Here is a 21300-nt window from a genome sequence, read left to right on the forward strand (position 1 = left end):
ATCTTTGAACAACCTTGAAACTAATCTATAGCAACCTAAGCATAGAAAATGATAAATCTTCCGTTACCTATCAAACCCAAAGAACTTGTTTTGCGATGAAAAAAAAAAAAGCAAGGAGGGAACTTTGGGTCCAAGGAGGAAGCTTTTTTCAACTCCACTTTCAAACTACAAGGGCATTATCCATACCCAAAACCAACCCAAAGTCATATTAAAATCCATAAACTAAGCCTTTTCCATGGAACCCCTATAGTACCTTAGTGAAAAACAAAAATGGGATATAAAGAGGGAGAAGAGGTGTTTGCCACACAAAGGAACAACCAATGAACACTAAAGAGAGGGGAAAAAGATCTCCTTTGAGCAAGAAAATCAAGTTCTCAAATCTTTAGGGAATATGTTTTTCTAGAGAAAAAGAAAATAGTAGAATGAGAGTTTTTGTTTGTGTTTCAGATTTTTGAGAATTGAATGAAAATTTATAACTCTTGTAATTCTTTATTTTCACACTTAAACCTCATTGTACACATTTACTCCTCTAAACATAAACTAAGGTTCATCCTCATAAGCCTAAAATACTAAAAACTCACTAACTACATATACACAAAATCAAATCACAAAATCTTTTAATTAATTCATTCAGGTGCTTAAACTAAATTTAATTTCTTGTATAATTTAATTAAATCACCTTAACAATCAATTTTAAAAAAACACAACGTTACAATGTTTTATTTCAACACTAAAGTATGAAGAAAAAAAAGCCAAATTAACACAACACAATTTTTAAAAGAAGAAATATTTAAAATATAATGATTAAGTTATAATTAAAATATATAATCTTAAAAAACATAACTATTATTTTGGAAGGAATGGAGTAAAATTTTGTGGAGCTCATATCTTTTTAAATAAACACTCTCATGATTTAGTAATTTTTAATGAATTTTAATCAATATAACAAAAAGTGTGTTAAAAAATAGTGTTTGAGAGTGTGTACTTTTAGCACTTCTCAACCTATAATTAAAACTAGAGAGAACAAAATTGCACAAATATGATACTTGATGAAAAATTCCTATTAAGTCGTTATAAAGTTAATTTTAGTTAAACATATTTTTTTTAGTAATTTTTAATATGATTTTTTTTAATCCAATGTAAAATTTATAGTTTTTACATTAAACTTGATTTTAGCTATAAAACTAAATTTAATTTAAAAGAACTAAACAAAAATTTTAAAAACCGATTATCACAATTCAAAACTATCTAAATATGCAATCAATTCCTTTTGGATGACCTGAAAAATGTTGACGAAGTATTTATTAGGTGCAGATGTGTTTAATGACTTCATGACTTGACAAGTAGTTTAGGCGGATTAATTTCTTTTTTTTTCCTACTGATATATATATATATATAAATTCAAAGATAATGGTTAATTATGTTTAAGTAAATAGATGATTAGTTTAATTTGATAATTGGTCAAACTCTGATAATTGGTCTGTGTGTTTTGTTTTAACTTTGTAACGTGTGCCTCCAAGATATTAATAGAAGTAGTTAATCCTCCATAAAATGTCACTGCACTCACAAGTTTGTTGAGTAATCTCCCTTTGTAAGGAGAAGAATATCTTATTCTCTATAGTCCTTACTGGCTTAATGAAAATCACTCCGTTAAAACTGAGGAGTATGCACCATACAAATTGATTAAATGTTGATTCTATGATATAATAGATTATTGATCAGTGACTTTACGATTTTTTTTTTTTAATTTCAACACTGACGAAAACATTAGACAAATGTTAATGAACACGATTTTTCAACTATGATTAAGTTTGATAACACTAATCGAAAAAAATAATTGAAAGCTGAAAAATTAATTAATAATTAAAAAATAATTAAAACTTAAAAAATTATCCTTTAATTTTAAATCATAAATGTTTTATGAGATTATTTGTTAAAGTAACTAGAAAATTAAAAAAAATATAAATAGACATATTTATGTAATGTTTTTACCTTAAATTGAAAATATTAAAAAGAAAATATAATAAATATTTATGGACAAAAATAAAATAAATATAAAAAGTTAGAAATTAGTATTTTAAAAAATATTATTTTAAGTTGGTCTAAAAAACACTAAAAGTTATTAAAAAAAGTTAAAAATTATCTAAAATATCTTATCAAATGCACTTCATGTATGATTCGTGATAGAAAAAATAAAATTCATTTTCATTTTGAAGCCAGCAATAGTATTTCTTCAGTGAATCAGTGCAAAACAGCCAAAGTCATGAAATAAATAAGTCAGAGCTAAAAAAATAACAAACTCGTATGTAGGCTTCGAAGACCAGTTAGAGATTATCATGGTGGTTGATGTTAATTTAACTATGATTCTTAAAAGAATAATAAAACCAAAAGTCTTGGAAAATTTATGATTAAAAACTAAGAGGAATGAGCGCAGGTTAGTGAAAATAATGTGTTATAACTTGAAATTTTATGATTAGAAAGTTTATTCAACATGGCAACCATGCCTTTATTCTCCATAAATTATGAAGAACGAACAAGGTAACAAAGTAAGGTTAGGCAACTAAGTATGAGCTGCATCCATTAAGCCTAACAAACATTGCTGTCTTGAATGAAAAATTGAAGACACTACCTATTCATTGTGCTATAATTTATGTTGGAGCCCTTTTGGTGACTAAGTACTCTATATTGCATTTGCTGCATTAAATGGTTATAAATATCCTTTATCATCAACAAAAGATTGCACTAGACACTTTGAACATAGAAATAAAAAATCTCTTCAACAAGTTCATTTGATCGCTTCTTACAAACTCTTAAGTGTTTTGTCTGCCACACTCTATGATTACCAATATTTCAAACATGAGCAAAACTTTTTATGGTAAGGAAACAGGGGATCAGAAAAACCACAAATAAACAGATTGGAAAAGTCATGGCAAGCAAAAAATTGACTCAAAATTGTGGATGTGCAATCAAACTAAATAGAATATCTGGACAGACTAAATAGCGGCAGACATATCACATATCTAATCTTCCAGGATTTGAGTCTCAAAACTTCATCCCCTCAAACTCTTCACAATCTCGGCAAGGGCGGAGTATGATCCAAAAGCAGAACATACAACACCTACTGTGATAATTGTAATGCAAAGTGCTGCCTGTAGACATATGAAACAAAAGTAGATTCAAGGTAGAGTTGATCATCACTATGCAAGTAATGCTTGAAATAAATTAGTGGTGCATCAAAAATATTTGTTGATTTTTCAAGTGTATTCTTTTCTCTACTTAATTCTTAAATATTTTACACATTTATCGTAAACAAGAGATAAATACAACAACAAAGCCTTATCCCACTAAGTAAGGAAATGAGAGATAAATAATAAAAAATATCCTATTAGGAAGTTAAAATATAAATGAGGATATTTAGTACATTTCTTAATTTGTGTACCATCTTCCAAAGTTAAGAGATGAAAAAATAGAGTAGTTATCAACTCAACCTTACAAATTTATGATTTATATTGAGCTGTATAATTTAATAGTAAAATCATCATACCTGTGTTCGTGTCACTTTGCCCCGCAAGATTCTTAGGAAACAAGCACAGGGTAGTATCAAAGTCTGTCATCAAGGTTGGTTTTAATTAGTAAAATGCTAAGGTCAGTAACTCTAGGAGCAAGAACAGATAAGATAAGCTGAAAGGAACTTACAACAAGCATTGTGAGTAATGATCCAATCAATGACATCACCAGACCTGTAAAAAAGGAAAATTATATTTGCTGTTAATATACATAGTGTCACAGTACAAAGATTTTCTGAAATGAGAAAGTAATGCAATTAATTGTTCCCTCAGTTGGTCTATATATAAATAGATTCCAGGTTATGTAAAGAAATAATGTTGAAGAGACAATTCCTTTGAAAGTAAAATTGATCAACAACCAAGACATGGGAATAGGAAGTAGAAAGACTTACCAAAAAAGGGAACTGAGAGACCAATAACCAGGGTAGAAAGTACCAACCCTGTTCTGATGAAGATGGAATATAGATAAGACTTGGCATGGTTTGATGGTATCAACTCCTCCAGACTCATTGCCACTGGGGATATAGTCAACGCATACGTGAAGCTAATTAAGTAAAAAACATCTTTCTTTGCTCACAGTGTAAGAGTACTTTAGAAATGCAAGAGAAATGACATGACATAAAAAACCTGTTCAAAGATACATGTGTGATTAAAATTTATATAACATATTCTTTCCTGTCAAATGCTATCTATCATCTTCATGTACATGAAAAAGAATACAAGGAGAAAGTCTATGTCCTTCATCATGTTTTATAAAAAAAAATAACAATTTAAGTAAAACATGATGCTAATTAGAAATGTTCTCAATTGTGCAGGCAGCATTCCTTACACTGATGATACAAAATGCTTGAATTACTTGGCAATATTTTGTTTGCAACAGAATTTCTCATTCGTATTTTTCTCAAATATCACTTAAAAGAAGAAGAAATTTCAAATTATAAATGCTGCCACAAATAAAGAAGTTGATAAATGCAGGATGGAAACAAAGCCATTCCTTATGTTGAATGACATTTTCCATAGTATATATAATGACATGCATGCTCATATGTATTTATGTAAGGCACGTATAAAGGATATTTGGTAAATGGATTAACCACCTGCAAAAAAAAGTAACAGATAAAAATCTTGGTTATTTATATGGTTAATAAAACATTAATAATATGCTGATACTGAATTAAGCCATAGTATGAGAATAATAAATGAAACAAAAATAGAGAAGCTCTTTCCCCAAAAAGAGGCATATGAAAATTGAAAAATGGCAACTTAAAGTGCCACCGGGTAACACTAGAACAATTAAATTTAATATCCTGAATAATATGATCAGCTTCCCTTAGGCACTTGGTCAATGGTTATAGAGGAACTAATGCTATGTTAAGAATCAATTATCCCAAAATCACAAACATTCTTTTAAATGGAGAAAAGCAAAAGAAAAATAAAATACACATCTAATCAAAGATGTTTCCACTAAAAAAGATCTGAAATAGAATGTAGAATAAGTATACCGTAGTCCAGACAGCAATCTTGGTTGCTACCAATTCTTTAGGCATGTTAAGAGTGAACTGAGACAGAATAGCTTCTCCAAACATTGTGTATCCCAATACAGCAGCTCCAGCATACAACAAGGTACAAATTCCAAAACTGTGAGAAAAAGAACAATCACAGGTTTTATTAGACTCAAGAGATAGAACTTTCACTAAAGAAAATAATGATTTTATGCAACATGTACATCATATATTCCACATCTTGAGGCATTCATGCCTAACTGCTAGATGATCTGCCTTGCTTATACTTCTCTTCTAGTTGACCTAAAACAGATAATTATATCTTTTGATTATATTTGTAAATTGCAATTTGTACAGGACTTGAGGAGATTTAATATTTAGTGAAAGGACTAGTGGCAGCTGAGTTATAGATTATAGCTAAAAGTCATTTACCATGCTAAGAGGACTCCAGGGAATTGGTTTGGATTTGCCATGGATGTATAAATGTTTGGGAACACAGCATGTCCAGAGTAGCAGTAACCATAAAGACCAACAGCAACAGGAAGAGTTGCAAGATTGAGTGTGGTCCCTTTGCTATGAAAGCCTACGTCCTCTATGCCAACCCATAATAGGCAGAGAACCACTAAAATTGATGCAACAACTCCACCAGCTATAACAAACATGGTAAAAGGTTATAATAAGCTTTTTCAAATAATGTTGATAGTGTAATATGCCATTGCTGACTGCCAAAACATACAAATTCATGGGCAATTAGTAACCAATTATGAATGACAACAGCTAGAGGAATGAAATTTGAGAAGCTACAAATATTAAATATATTTGGTAACTTGATACATTATGATCAATCTCATGTATTATAATTTCCTTTAACAACAACAACAAAGCTTATCCCACTACAGAAAAGGACACCATGAAGTATGATAAAACCTTATTTGCACCAAAAATAAGCTCTTACCAGATATGTAACTTAGAATACTTAGGTCACGGAGCCAAACAGTAGGAAGAACAGCCAAGGTAGTAATCACAGCAAACAATGTATGTGAATTCAGTTCAATTCCACCCAAATTTAAGTGTGCACTTGGAAATAAGGAAGACAAATTGTCGCCCTCCAAAATTATATATTCAATGCAACAAGCCTGCATGAATAAATATTCAAAAGGCAAAGTGGTTGCTAGAAATTTAAAAACGTTATAATAGGTGGCCAATAAGATGCAACTGTGGAATCCAAATAGGTAGCCACTTAGAATTTCATTTTCATCATTATAATTATTTGGTTTTAACAAATTACTATAGGTGAGACTACAAACGGAATACTCGCTGCTGACTGCTGAGTGAAGGCATCTGTACTTACATATAATTCCACGTATAATACTATCTGCATCCAAAGAAGAAAAAAGGAGAAAGCATAAAAGAGATATTAGAGACTAGTTATTTTTAATTAACATACCATTTGTCCCCATAGAAAACACATAAACGACATGATAGAGCCATGGGAACATACCAATTTTAAAAATTACAAGACCTAACACATCTATAATACAACTTATGAAATTAACCTAAAACATAAATCTTAAATCAAAATAGAGAACCAATGTTTGAAAAGTGGGCATGAGTCATCATAGACATAATAAATGCTATACTTTATCTGATTATTGTGATATTTTAATACATGTGTTTGACATGAATACATGTGAGAAACGGATAGGACATGGACACTTCAAATAAGAGTAGAGATCAGCATGATGACTTACTGAAATGGCAATACGTCCAGTAGTACCAAAAGCAGCTTGGCCAATATCAGGGTATGTCTCAAGCTCAGGTTCACTGTCCAAGCAGGAACGCAAAAGCAGCCCAGTATAAAATGAAATAATTGCAAAAATGACCAATATAGAAAGCCCAAGCCATCCACCTACTTTGGCAGCATAAGGTGTAGAAAGGATTCCAACACCACAAAGAACATTTATGCCTACAAAATCCAAAATATGAATAAGGGAACAGCATCACCAGCAATTCAAATAGTTTTAAATCAATATCATCAACAAAAAGCCTTATCCCACTATGTAATGTCAGTTACATGGATCACACAATGTCATTCGGTTCGGTTAAAGATCAAATTCTCTGAGATATTATTCACCATAAGATGCCTCTTAATAATTTCCTCTATTATCCTTTGTCTGCCTCTATCCTTTTTTAGAGGGCTAAAAATCATGCAATTTACGTTGTTTTTCAATGCAGAACCAATGACCTTCTTTAGTACACATGTCAAAATTAGCTTAACCAATTTTTTTCTTTTTTACAATGATGACAAAGAGGATCGAATTTAAGTCATTGTACATTTACCCCAACTCCTACCACTGGACCGACCCTAATGAGTTAAATACAATCTAAATTATATAAGATCATGGTCAACTTGGATATGAAAAATGAAATTATGAACCATTTTGAACAAGTGATGCTGACAAAGTGGTTTGAACCATCACTCTTTTAATTTATGTAGGCCTGATAAGCTCGGAAAAGCTACATCATTGGCTAATATGGTCCCCACAGTCAGAGGAATGATTGAATGTGTGTGTTGGACATCTTAATTGTTGCTTGCAGAAAACACATATGTTCCGAACGGCTGCTCATTCTCACTAATAATAAGGATGAAAAATAGATACCCAACCCTTTATCTTCAAATAAAACACATTTCAAGTACTTTTTATTAAATAATTCATAAAATGAAGGAAAAAAATTTAACCAACTTGTATGATTAATACAAACACTAAAGCTTAACTCTATGATTTACTTTATTATAATTTAAATATTATCGGGACATATTTGGGTTTAAAGTGGTTTAAGTGAGTGTCTATATCTCAAACCTATTCGCACCTCACAATTTACAAGTTGTGTAAGATCTGATCCTAACTCAAACCTAATCAATCAAGTGGGACAGGGAGGGTACCCGCCATGTTTTTTTTATATATTTATTTATTTTGTCATGTAACTCTTATGGACGCTGTTTTTTGGAGTGTTATCCTGCTTGTTTAGCTTCTTTTTAATGCAATCCGTGCATTGTCTCAATTTTCAAGCACAAAGAAACATCCCTTCTTTACAACTCTGATCATGATTATGTATGGATACAAAAGAAAGACAAAATACATGAATAAATTTACATCCCCTATTTTTTCTCTCCATACCTTCGCATAGCGAAGAGCCTCTGGGCAATGGGGTACGAGGTTTTTATATATATATATATATATATATATATATATAGTACATCATTTAATTTGTATCATTTCTTTCTTTTACCTTAACCAATGATTTAATATTTTTTCCTTCTTTTGTCCTTTGTTCACTTCAAAGATAGGGTTGAACATTTTTTTTCTTATAATAGAATTCTGACCATAGATCAAATCAAGAGTTTAGAAAGCCAGGGTTAAACAATTTACCATTAAGCACAGCTTGTCCAAAAGAGCAGTGGCCAGAGGGAACTTCATGATGAATAACCTTGGAATCCTTCTTAATCAAAGAAGACCTTCTAGAAGGAAGAGGAGGAAGCAAGGTGTGAGAGCTACGTCTCTGATGCTGCTCATCTTCTGTGTCTTGTATCAGAGGCTTTGCCACTGAAGGAAGTGCTTCAGGAGTGTGCCTCCTTGTCAATGATGTAGAAAGAAAAGAACTGCTTAGTCTTGACAGAGAAGGTGTGCCCAAATATCCAATGTTTGGTGATGGCACACTACTATATAGATCAATAGATTGCCTGAAACATCATCAATCACAACAACAGCATGAGTATACAATTCATGCACTACACAACAATTGGTTGGTGATTTTTTTCCAAATTTTTAACATAGCTTCTTGACTATGCCAATTGTCAATCACAAGTGGTATATTCTGGTTTCTTCTAAAGGATCATAACATTTTTTTTACCTTCACCCAAAAAGTAAAATCACTTTTCCAATGATCATAATAAAAAGGGATGAAAAGAAAAAGACAATTAACCATATTTGTACAGAAATTAGAAGATGCCCTTTTGACACTTCTAGAAACATTGAAGGAAAAAAAAAAGGACATATGAAAACACAATCATAAGAAATTCACAAATACAGTGGAATTGAAACAAGAGAAGGGGTTGACCTGTAACTCTGAGGCCATGAAATGTTGTAAGAACTGGGCTTTCGCTGTGGAGGGTTTTCATTTGAGTAATTGGAAGAATCAGAATCGTTTCCATCAACTCCACCTTTATTCAAATCCTTCTCCTCATCTTCTTCATCACTCTCAATGATGAAACTGTTTTCTGAAACAGAGTTATTCATCTTCCTTCAAAAATCTGCTATCTCTTCAGCAATTCACCTTCACAAAATGACTGACGCATAAAAAGCAGAAAGGAAGAAAATCAATATAATAAATTTTAAGGTAATTTTGCAACTCCAAATCCGGGTCTAAATTAATGAGTATCCTAATCTTAACTTTTCACTTTGAACCAAAATGGAAACTGCACGTGGGGTGAGATTTGAAACCTTTTCTATTACATATTCTTACTCAGAGATGCTAATTAACCTCTCAACATATATTCATGAATATGGCAGATTTTGGTTATGCATGCATTTTCATCATTTTGTTTATACAAAACTTAAAAACACACACACACCAGGAAAGAAAACCAAAAGGGTGTGCTTAAGTAGCAACTTTAAGCGGCTTTTGTTTTTTTCCTTGTTCGTTTCCAAAGAAAATAAACTGAAAAGTGAAAACCAAGGGAGAGGAGAACACAGAGAAAAGAAACCGGTGGCTAAGACAAGTACCTTTGCTTTATGTTCTCATACACACTCTCTGTGCATATGCAGTTAGTGATGGTTCTTACTCTCGGTTCTTATTATAGATACAGCTTTTGATGGTGTTTTTGTGTATGTGAAAAAACGTGAACATTCACGATGACAAAACAGAAGGAAGGAGGAGGCTTTATCAGATTATTGTTATGTGTATATCTGTACCTTGTCTTAGACGGTGCAGGCACCTAACAAAATCCTAGCCGTGCATTATTATTGTGTAATAATAGATTGCCAATTGCCATGTTCATGCTGGCATGGGCCCCCATTTTTGTTTGTAGTTACTTATAGATCATCATGACAACAACTTAACAAGTTACCAGTATTGGTACTTATTGACATACCACCTGCTTCAAGTAACACCACTTTATTTTGGGTATCTGTAATGTAAGGAACCAATTTTATAAAATAATAATTTTGACATGCATTTCATACTTTAGAGGAACTCAAATCCTGCCTATAACTTGTTTTATTTTCATTTTATAAGAAATTCCCATTCTCGTCTTTAAAATTGTAACTCATTGTTACATTAAATGTTAAAATTAAGGAATTTTAAATGGGACATGCAAATGTACACATACTTATTTTTTAGAATAAGTTGTAGAATGAGTATGTTAGCCACTTACATGTGAGTATATTTTAAGATTAATTATAATTATAGTTTACTAACATGCTCCTTTTAAAGAATAAGTGGGTGTATGTTGACAAATCTTACAAGTATTAGCTAATATACATTCACTTGTTTCTTAAAAGGAATACATCAGTAGGAGCAGGCACCAGGCGTATCTTAAAATTAGTTGTGGTTATAATTTGTTAACATGTTGCTTCTAAAAAATTGAGCATAGGTTATTAAACCCCAAATTAAATAATTTTATGTAATTTTCAATTATATCATCTATGTTTTTAATTTCATTATTTATTATCATCTTGGTTTTTAAGTATATATTGATATTATTACTTAATCGCACAATTTTTTAAAAAAGATTTGGACTAATAAAAGTAATGAATTACATTTTTAATAACTTATTTAGAATTTTCTTTATTTCAACCACTAATGTGACAATACCATATACTTTCATGGATTAAAATAGTGATTTATTCATTTTCTTATTCATATATTTTTCATCATATTATTCATTGCATTTACCAATTTTACTTTTCTTCACTTTTTATTTATCTATTTGTTTAAATATATAAACCACATTAATGAATAATGAGGGGTATGTTTACCATTTTTTTTTTAAATGTAAAGGGAAGCCTGCTTTTACGGGCACAAAGTCCAATAAAAGTGTAAAATACTGCTTTTCTGTTGTTTTTTTATTTGCCAAAACTTTCCTCCCATTTATTTATGTTTTTAAAAGTGTAAAACAATCAATGCGTTTTGTCTTACTAATTATGTCTTTATCTATATTTAAGTCTTTTTTTATATATCTGATTTTTTAAATAAATTTATATAACTGTTATAACCTGAAAATATATACTGTACAAGAAAGAACGAAAATATATAGTGCTTAATTGGCTTCATAAAATAAAAACAGTGCTTAATTGAGGATTCGGATGAAATTAGTTTTAAAAAAATTAACTCTTTTAAAACTAAAATCATCAAAATCAACTGTATATACTAAAATCCAAAACAAGCATATGCTTACTCATTGTACTCAATTTCTCTCTTTATTATATTTTGTTGCAAAAAAGATACTTAAGAATATTCCTATTGTTTATGAGGGCAACTCGACAATGTTTTTCTTCAGGAATAAATTGTGAGACATATAAAAACACCAACAACTAATTATGCCTTTTAATACTAATTTTATAAATTCTACAATTATTACGAATTATCTTCAATATATATTTAAATCAAATGTAACAAGTTTACTCCATAACTTATTAAAGATGACACAAACATGTGATTGAGTACTGTTGTTTGATCCCAAAGAAACAACAAACCAGGACAACGAACATGTAGTTTTTCTGAGAACAACATTCCAAACTCTCTCAACCAATACTTACCCTTGTCTTGTCCAAACAAGATATTCACGTTCATGGCAAAACCAATGCTGAAATCTATCAGCATCACAATATTGCAAGTTTATGATTAATAGTTACTATGTCATAAGCTCAATTGTGGATAGGATTGTGAAGAATCAACTGCGTGACTTGGGGACCAAATGTGAAAACAACAACAACAACATCTTATCTCACTAGGTGGGTCGGTTACATGGACCAAATGTAAAAACAATAAACAATAAGTTAAAACGAACAAATATTTTTTTCTCAATAAAATTCTGTTGAGGAAATTTTCTAATTTGTTATTGGTACAATTTTTACTTCAAAACCAATTTTATATATTTTACAAGTATTAATGTCTTAAATATATCGATTGAATATTCAACAAATAAAAAATTATCTTAAATATATCGATTGAATATTCAACAAATAAAAAATTATTGAAAATTACAGTAGAGATGTATTGAAAATCACAATGAAAGTGTTTTTGTAAGATATTTCCTAAACCTTTTTTATTTCTTAATTAGTCTTATAGTTCCTGTCAAAATTCAGTCTTAGTTAACATTTTCTATTTTTTTAATTAAAACTAATTGATTTGACTGAAATATTGCTAGCATCGCTTATCGTCCATTCTTTGCAATAACTTGAATGAATTAAATTTTAATATATTGTGAATGTAATTTTTTTATATTATTAACTAATTAAAAATACTTTATATATTACTTATTCAATAGTTTTTAATTATATTGCACGATAACTAAAATTATATAAAAGTATATTATAATCGTATTTCAATTATAGTATATAATGTATATTATCTGGGTTCATCATTTATCAAACTGGTTTCAGACATCTGCCAGTTAATTTCGTTAATCATATTTTGATGTTTTCAATCAATTATTTGAATAAGCTGTCGATTTTCCGCTTCCTCTGAAACACACGTTAAATGTATCCTATCCGTACCTTTTTCAAGTAATGAATGCAGTAGTTGTTTGAAAGGGCACTTTTGTTTTGGATCAGATACTTTGGTTGGTTGTCATATTTTAAATACATTTGGATCGGATTCGTATGTACTGGTATTAGCATTAACTATTTTTTTTATATTTTATTCTAGTCAAATAAAATTATTATAAATTATAAAATTATCGTTTATATAATATTTAAACTTGAAATATCTAATTAAAAGAGAATAATCTCATGCTCACCCTTAATTTTATTAACTCCTATTTTTTGTATAAACGGATTCTTTTTCTCTCTTTATACATGTGACAATTTGCACTGTTTACAGTATAGTTATCTTGAATTATTTTGTTGAAAATGTTATGGTACTTATACATTTCTTTTTATTTTGGACATTCATTAGTTAATTTTAACCAAAAAAAAATATCAAAGATAATTATTACTAACAAAAATATAAGCGTTGTTATGTTTATGTGTTCACATTTTTATCGTACTGTCATATTTTTAATGTGCTAAATTTGATACATTAGTTTCATAATATTTACATTTCTATTATGCCAAAGTATTATTTTTATATTTTACCCTTCAACTACTAGAGTGAAACTGCACGGGACCACCAAATGATGAGTAACTACACTCAATTTTTATCCCATTTTCTACGTAGTAATCACATACTATCTCTTCTGTTCAAAACAAAAACTGCATTATCTCTTTCTTCCTTCAATTTTAGGTTTTTTATCCCTTGCCTTGCTCGTTCTCCCTACATGCAAATGCAAACATTTTTCTTGCACTAAATTTGATATATCATAACATTTTATAACATTTATACTAATTTAATTTAATATTTTTTAAAATACAGGTATTGAGAAAATAAATAAATTATTAAATCGAGAATAACAAATAACAAAAAAATAATAGAGATATCATGTATTAAGTGAAAAATGAATTAATAGATCAAAATTAATATACATGTCAATCAAACTATTACAATATATTAATCATATAAAATTCATAATGTCTACCGGGAAAGGAAATATGCAGTTGAAATTGTTGGCTCATCATGTTTGTTCTCTCAAACACCTATGGCTTCAAGTGAACTGCAACTTAGCATGTCAACATACGTTCTTAACATTGATCATCCAAACACCGGCCATCTACAATTTAACTTCACAAACCATTGGACCGATTCTAAGTCTCATGCCAGCAGCATCAGACCCTTGGAGTTAAATCAACCAAATTCACTTATGTTCCTCAAAATTTGATTAGTATAGTTATTAAAAAGTGAGGAAGAAATGAAAAACACCTTGATACAACATGTATTGATAAACTTGAGAATTCAAATAACTCTACAAATTTAATTAAACATATAAAAGAAATTAATATATAACCATCTGAGATGCAAACATAAAAGAAATAAATATTTGAATTTTCCTTTCTTCGAAGGAATCACACTTCCGATTCTTCCTTTGTTTGTCCTTCCTCTCTCTCCTCTGCCAACAAACATTAGCCACATGCTCTCCCTATTTCATGTCAAATTGGAGACAAGATATCACATTATCACCCTTTTCTGATGCAACAGAATGACAAAAGGTGAGCTTGAATTAACCCCATTGATGCGAATGTATTGGAGCAAGTTGCAATAATGGTCATTTCCTGCATGACACGCAATGTACATTTTTTTAATAAAAAAGAAAGAAAGAAAAAAAAAACAGTAAAAATAGAAAGAATGAGGAATTTATATTTGTAAAAAGAACAAATCCAAAGAGATGATATTTTCTACATTATGAAATGTACAATTTTTTTTAAAATAAATAAAGAAAGAAAGAAACAGTAAAAATAGAAAGAATGAGGAATTTATATATGTAAAAAGAACAAATCTAAAGAGATGATATTTTCTACATCAAAAAAAAAGAGAAAAGCAAAGAAGTACACACAATTAAGTAGAAGTTAACATCAAAGGCACACACAATTTATAGAAGTCGAAGAACAGATGAACCTAAGATGTCAATTGCCAAGTATGTAAAAAGCTTTGAAACATTAACATGTATAGTGTCGAAAATAATTTAAGTCTCACATCGATTAAAAGTAATTTCACATTAGAATATAAAAGTGAGGGACAACTCTCACCCCTTGAGCTAGCTTTTAGGGTTGATGGTTCTTTTGAGAGACATAAAGTCTGTCTTGTAGGTAATGGAAAAACTCAACTTGACCCATTCGCACAGTTCTGAGTTTGACTTTGTCTAAGGCATAACCCATTCATCAACTTGACGTCAAAAATGTCTTCTTACATGGTGAACTTAATGAGACTGTCTACATGTATCAGCCTATGAGTTTTAGGGACCCACAAAAACTTAATCATGTTTGTCTCTTCAAGAAGTCTCTATACGAGCTTAAACAGGTACTGCGGGCTTGGTATAAGAGATTTGCTGATTTTGTTCATACACTCGAATTCTCTCATAGTACTTCGGATCATTCTCTTTTCATGTATCAACAAGGTATTTCTATAGCTTATATTTTGTTATGTGTGAAACTTTGATTATTTCCAACATACAGTTGATGGAGAGAATTTTTCTTTTATAAATAGAAGAAGACTATGAAACAGAGAAAACAAAAATAAGTAAAAAAGAAGATAGTAAACATGCGAAAATAAATAATGAAAAAATGAAGAATGGACTAAAGGCAAATATCCTATCAATCTTTATTTCCCCAATTGACACCTTTCCATATTACTCTCCCCCAAGAACACGCTGACCGATAGAAAATCAATACTTACAAATGCCTAGACCCACAAATGCAACGGTCCTATCCTGTAACACATAATTGCTGCTCTTCTCGATCCATTTGCAACATATAGCCATCCAAATTAACTAAGGCAAGGATTTATTTGGATTTTCTTTTACAGATAATCTTCCTAATCACACAATAAATAGAAAAAAAATAAAGGGATATAATAACACAATAATAATAAAAAAAAAAGAGCATTACCTCATGCTGCAGCCTGCCGCACTAATCAAAAGTAGAACACAAAACAATAGGAGCAAACATCTGCGAAGGAAAATCTCCTAAACCTGAAACCCATATAACAAAAGGTCCAAATTGTAGCAAGAATAGAGAATGCAGCAAGACTAAAATAATATGAAAAAAAAAAGATATTAATGGATTCAAATTAGAAAGAAGAAAACTTTAAGTAAGGTGAATTGAATGGGTGTCGTGAGATAAAGGAAAATTTGAGGAGGAGTAGTTTATGCGGTTAGGTTTGGAGAGATGATGTATTTGGGTCTTCTCTAGTAAGGAAAAAGAGAGTGAAAAGTTATGGGAAAATAAAGGTTAATAAATCAAAAAATTACTTATTGTATCATATTCATTTTTTGTGTTTACATTCTTTTTCCCATGTTATCCTCTAACTAAGAATATGGGTTTATTTATGAAAATAATTATAAATAGATATATATGTCTTGTAAAAAGAGAGACAAGGAAACGGTATTTTTTTTTATCTATTGTTATAGATGCAAGAAAATAATTATAATTATTTTTTTTATCTATTGGTCGATATGAGATAAGAAAATATAACTTAGTTGGTTGAACATATTGGTCCGTTATCAATAAAGTGTATATCTATCAATTATGTTAAGTAAAAAAGATATTGCGTGAAACATGAACAAGTTTACCACTAACGGCAATTAATAAAGTCAAACGAAATTACGTGAAACATGGATAAGTTTACCTCCAAGCTAAGACATATTAATATAGCAGCATAATTTTAAAAAGTTTTAAATTCAATCAATAAAAATCACCACTAATATATTTTTTAAATTATAAAATCAACTAATGTTAGTATCATACATAACAATTTTTTGACAGAAGTGTCATATATAATAATTAATCATTTATTTAAAATAATATAAAACCCAAAACAGTCATGTACATATTTTATCATACATAATAAAGTGTATAGTTGTCAATTATGTTAAGTAAAAAAGATATTGCGTGAAACATAGACAAGTTTACCATTGACGACAGTTAATAAAGTCAAAAGAAATTGCGTGAAACATGGATAAGTTTACCACCAAGGGCATATTAGTATAGGAGCATAATTTTAAAATGTTTTAAATTCAATCAATAAAATTCACCTTTAATATATTTTTTAAATTATAAAAAACAACAAATGTCAGTATCATGCATAAATTTTTTTTTGACATAAGTGTCATAGAAAATAATTAATCATTTATTTATAATGATATAGAACTCAAAACAGTCATGTACATATTTCCATATATATATATGGAAATCATCCACATTGTTGATAAGATATGCTTGTCATACTTCTGAATTATTTGTATATATTGATCACTCACAAATTTATGGATCTTTATTTTTATTGTGCCAATAATATTAATATGGTAGCTGGATCAATGTCACAACAGTCTATCTTTGTCTCGTATTACGTGTATTTCGGATATGTTAAGCCCAAACACATACATTCTATACTATACTGTGTCAAATATGGAATTAATTTTTCAAATCTCCAATTATTTAAATCATTAGCATCAATTATTTATAAACAGATCTTTGTTTCTAATACATAATATGGTAGCTACACTGGACTCTGGAAGATTCAGTGCCACGTAATGTTACATTGAACATGGACATCATCATGTTCGCAAAAAACTCAGGCTGCTAAAAAATATATCCTTTATGGTTTCTAGCGAATTCTTTTTTTTTTTTTTTGTTTAAGAGCTAGTGAATTCTTTTGTTTATATATAGGCAAATGAAAACATTTTTTTTTTACTTAATTCCCACGTCATCTTTTTAGATAAATTCCCACGCCTATTATTATACGGGACTAATTGAGATATTTTAATTTATCTCAAAATGTTTATCATTTTTACAAACCAATAAATATCATTTTTGATAATATCATTATTAATATATCATTGGTTACATGTCTTTGAACTATTTTGATAAATTTTAATTAGGTTCCTGAATTATTTTTTCAAATAAGCCTTTGAACTTATATTTATTTTTTAATTAGATCCCTAATAAGATCTAACTAAAAAAATATAAGTTCAGAAATCTAATTAAAAATAATAATTCAGAGACCTATTTAAAAATAACATATTGTTCAGGAACTTAATTAAAAATTGTAAGTCTATGCAGGCTATAATATTGTTAAAAAACATTTTTAAAAAACAAATGACAAAATCTAAACCATCAAATTAATCTAATAGTCTAAAAATGGAAAAAGTCGCTATAACTTCCCCTTCTAAAGTCACTGAATTTGTTTCCTAATAATGAAAAGAATAATCGATGGTGACAATAATATGAAACTTGGAAATGAGAGTATGAAATTATTTACTTCCTTTGTGGCATAATAAGTATTATTTTAGGTACTTACACATAATAATAATTTTATAAAATTAATTTTATCATCGTTAATTCATTTATGATTTTTGTTGACCATCAATAATACTATATAAATGAAAAAATCAATATTACATTAAAAAACTTAAATAACATTTATTTTAATAATTTTTTTCTTATATTTTTTATTCATAGAAATCAACACATAGATATCAAGAGATATATAATCATTTATACATTTTATTCAACTAACTAAATTATATTTTTATTTTATTTTTTTCCTATGATACTTGTTATATATGGGATGAAAGGAATATAATATTTCCTTAAGCACTCATAAACATTCAATAATGCCATCTAAATTAGATGTAACATGATCAAGCATCCAATTTTGACCACGAAAGAAAAGACATAAGGATATATACGTGGCCAAGCTTGATTTAAAAAAGAAAATAATAATAATACCTGTGATGAAACACATATATGTATCCCCACCAGCTTTGCACTCACACAACTCTGTTTGGCTTGACAAGATTTGTCTTTGGCCTTAAAAGCAATTAGTCTCAGAACCATAATAAGATATTATCTCCAACTCGACCAAAATTCGATCACATTATTTTTATTCATTTTCTAGATTTCGCACATACTTATCCACATGTCAGAATCCACCAATTAATAGAACCCTTCGTCAATAATCAATGACTACTTGCAACACCAACTATACATATGCCAGATTTCTTCTATGTAAAATAGCATTATCAATTTTACCAGAGACAAAAAAAAAATATACCATCAATCAAATTTCCATGCATTAATTCGTCGAAATCGAAACCTTCTTTTCCCTGTAGGTCCCGTTGTCCTAGCCTGCTCTCTCTCTCTCTCTGGTATACATATACCTTGATGACAAAGAAAAATGTTAGCATATGCTTTTTCTGCATCCATCATATTAATATTTCATAAATATATTTTTAGTTTTTTTTCCTTTAATTAAAATTTTATTTTTTTAATCTCTTAAATTCATAAAATACTATTTTTAATATCTTCTAAAATAAATTTAAGAAACTAAATCGAGCATATTGTTTTTGCTATTTTTAGTCTCCCAAAGTAAAGTTAGGAAATTAAAAATAACATTTTTATAAATTTGAAAGACTAAAAATAAATAAATTTTTTATGAGGGATCAAAACAAAAATACTTCAAATTTTTAAGAAACTAAAAAACATATTATTAAGTCTTTCGTATGAAACAAAAGTCTTCATCTCCATGATATATTGATATTCTTGGCACAAAATTAAGTTAATTAGCCCACAGTTCCATACTCAAATATAATTGTTTCTCTTATAAAAATTATTTATGGTCTAAAAAATGAGAAAAGTGTCCCGATTCAAAATAAGAAAAGTCTCCAACTTAAGAATATACTTATAAAAAAGGATTTTGCTTCTAGCGCGCACTGCTTAAAAAATTAAAAGAGAAAATTAACAACTAATTTTTTGACATGGATTAATTAATAGTAATACAAGTGAATATTTTATATTAATAACATGATTAAAAAATTAATTTTTTTTATTGAAAATCATATGAAAGTGCATTTAAAAATTATGAAGAAACATAATTTTACAAATCTCAATAAAATATTTTTCCTTCTTACTTAATTAATGCTCTAACGCAGTACTGTTTAATATTTGCGTATGAAAAAAATTTATATTAACTTCATTCCAAAGTAATAAATGGGATCTCGAATTTTAAATGTATTAGGTGTTAAAGCTCTCATCCATGTATTTAATGTAACTATAAGCCTTTTATCACGGCTTAAGCATTTTGTGGCCTGAAGGTATTTGCAATTTGGTGGGTGAATCGGATTCTCTGTGATCTTAACTTCATAAAAAATGAAGTGAAGGCAACTCATCCTTACTACCCGATAGTCTCCAAGATCAAGGCTTTATGGCAGCAGGATTGGATTCTTTAGTTTAAGCATACCTTGAGGGAGGGGAACCAAATTGCAGATTCTCTTGCTAAGGATCGATGATGCTCAAGGGGTTGATCATTTGATTACTTTTTATTTTTGCCCTAATAGTCTTAAGCCTAACCTTTTAGCGAATGCTTTGGGAGTTTTGTTCCTAAGGCCTTAGTTTCCTTTTCTGTTCTTGTCTTTTCTTTCCCTCAGCATTAAAAATAAATGTAACTACAAGTCTTACAACTCAATATTATAATTAAGTTGAAACAATTTTATATTAATTAATTTGCATGCTGAGAGTTATTAATATATATGAAACTCGATCTATGTTATTTCAGTGGACAATTTTTTTATAAATATTTTAAGGATTAATTTAATAATTCATTTTTCCTCTACACTTCATTTTAGCTAAGTGTTATGATGATATCTCTAGGCAAAACATGTGACCTGATGAAACCTGACAACTCATAGGTGATAGCTAGCTGCACCCACACATTATCAGATTGTCTGATGTCCACCAACTTGTTGCCTTAAGTTCTAGAGGAAAAACATAATGGCGGGTATTATTTTAATTAAAGAGTAACGTTATAACTTACTATTGTTTTACAAAAAATTAATATTATATATATATATATATAAAATATTTTTTAAATGTAAAAAACATAGTTCATTTCTTTAGGTATGTCTCGGATTTGAATTTGTAAATAAAAAACATAATTAACAGAAAAAATCTCGTTAAGTTAAATTAATTATCCATAAAATTAATGAATATTTCATGATAATATCATAATGACTAATAATAAAAAATTAAAATATATTTTTTATCCTTCTAAAATTAAAAAGTTTATTTGAATTTTGTTTTGTAAAATTTTTTATATATATTTATTCTGGTAAAATTAAAATATGTCAAATTTTACCTCAACAACTAATTGGATATATAATGTTTGTATAACATTTAATAAAATGGTGTCTTAGCTTAATAATAAATAGGGGTGGGAATAGGTTAAGCCGACCTACGACTTTTTAAAAGTTTTTAATAAGTTATTGTGATAAACGGGTTTGTACGAATCATGATACATGTAATTATGATGTAATCTTCAGATTAATAACATATCTGATCAAACGAGTAACTCCAACAGGACAC

The 21300-nt window shown here is 29.0% G+C and overlaps 1 protein-coding gene across 2 annotated transcripts; it reads right to left on the bottom strand.

The window, feature by feature from the left end:
• Positions 1–2758: 2758 nt before the first annotated feature.
• Positions 2759–10044, bottom strand: LOC100775840 (amino acid transporter AVT1C). 2 transcript variants are annotated; one of them, XM_006606201.4, is made up of 13 exons: positions 9853–10044; positions 9188–9403; positions 8500–8810; positions 6820–7034; positions 6420–6443; positions 6024–6204; positions 5501–5717; positions 5069–5204; positions 4644–4663; positions 3959–4104; positions 3697–3740; positions 3545–3607; positions 2759–3149 (listed from the first exon to the last, which is right to left on the bottom strand). In XM_006606201.4, the coding sequence occupies exons 2-13, from the start codon at positions 9364–9366 to the stop codon at positions 3051–3053; spliced, it is 1635 nt and encodes a 544-aa protein (XP_006606264.1). In that variant the 5' UTR covers positions 9367–9403; positions 9853–10044; the 3' UTR covers positions 2759–3050. The 2 variants fall into 2 exon arrangements, with proteins under 2 accessions (XP_006606264.1, XP_003556242.1); XM_003556194.5 differs by having other exon boundaries at positions 9188–9416.
• Positions 10045–21300: the final 11256 nt, after the last annotated feature.

The sequence above is a fragment of the Glycine max genome, chromosome 20 (assembly GCF_000004515.6).
Source record: "Glycine max cultivar Williams 82 chromosome 20, Glycine_max_v4.0, whole genome shotgun sequence".
NCBI lineage: Eukaryota > Viridiplantae > Streptophyta > Magnoliopsida > Fabales > Fabaceae > Glycine > Glycine max.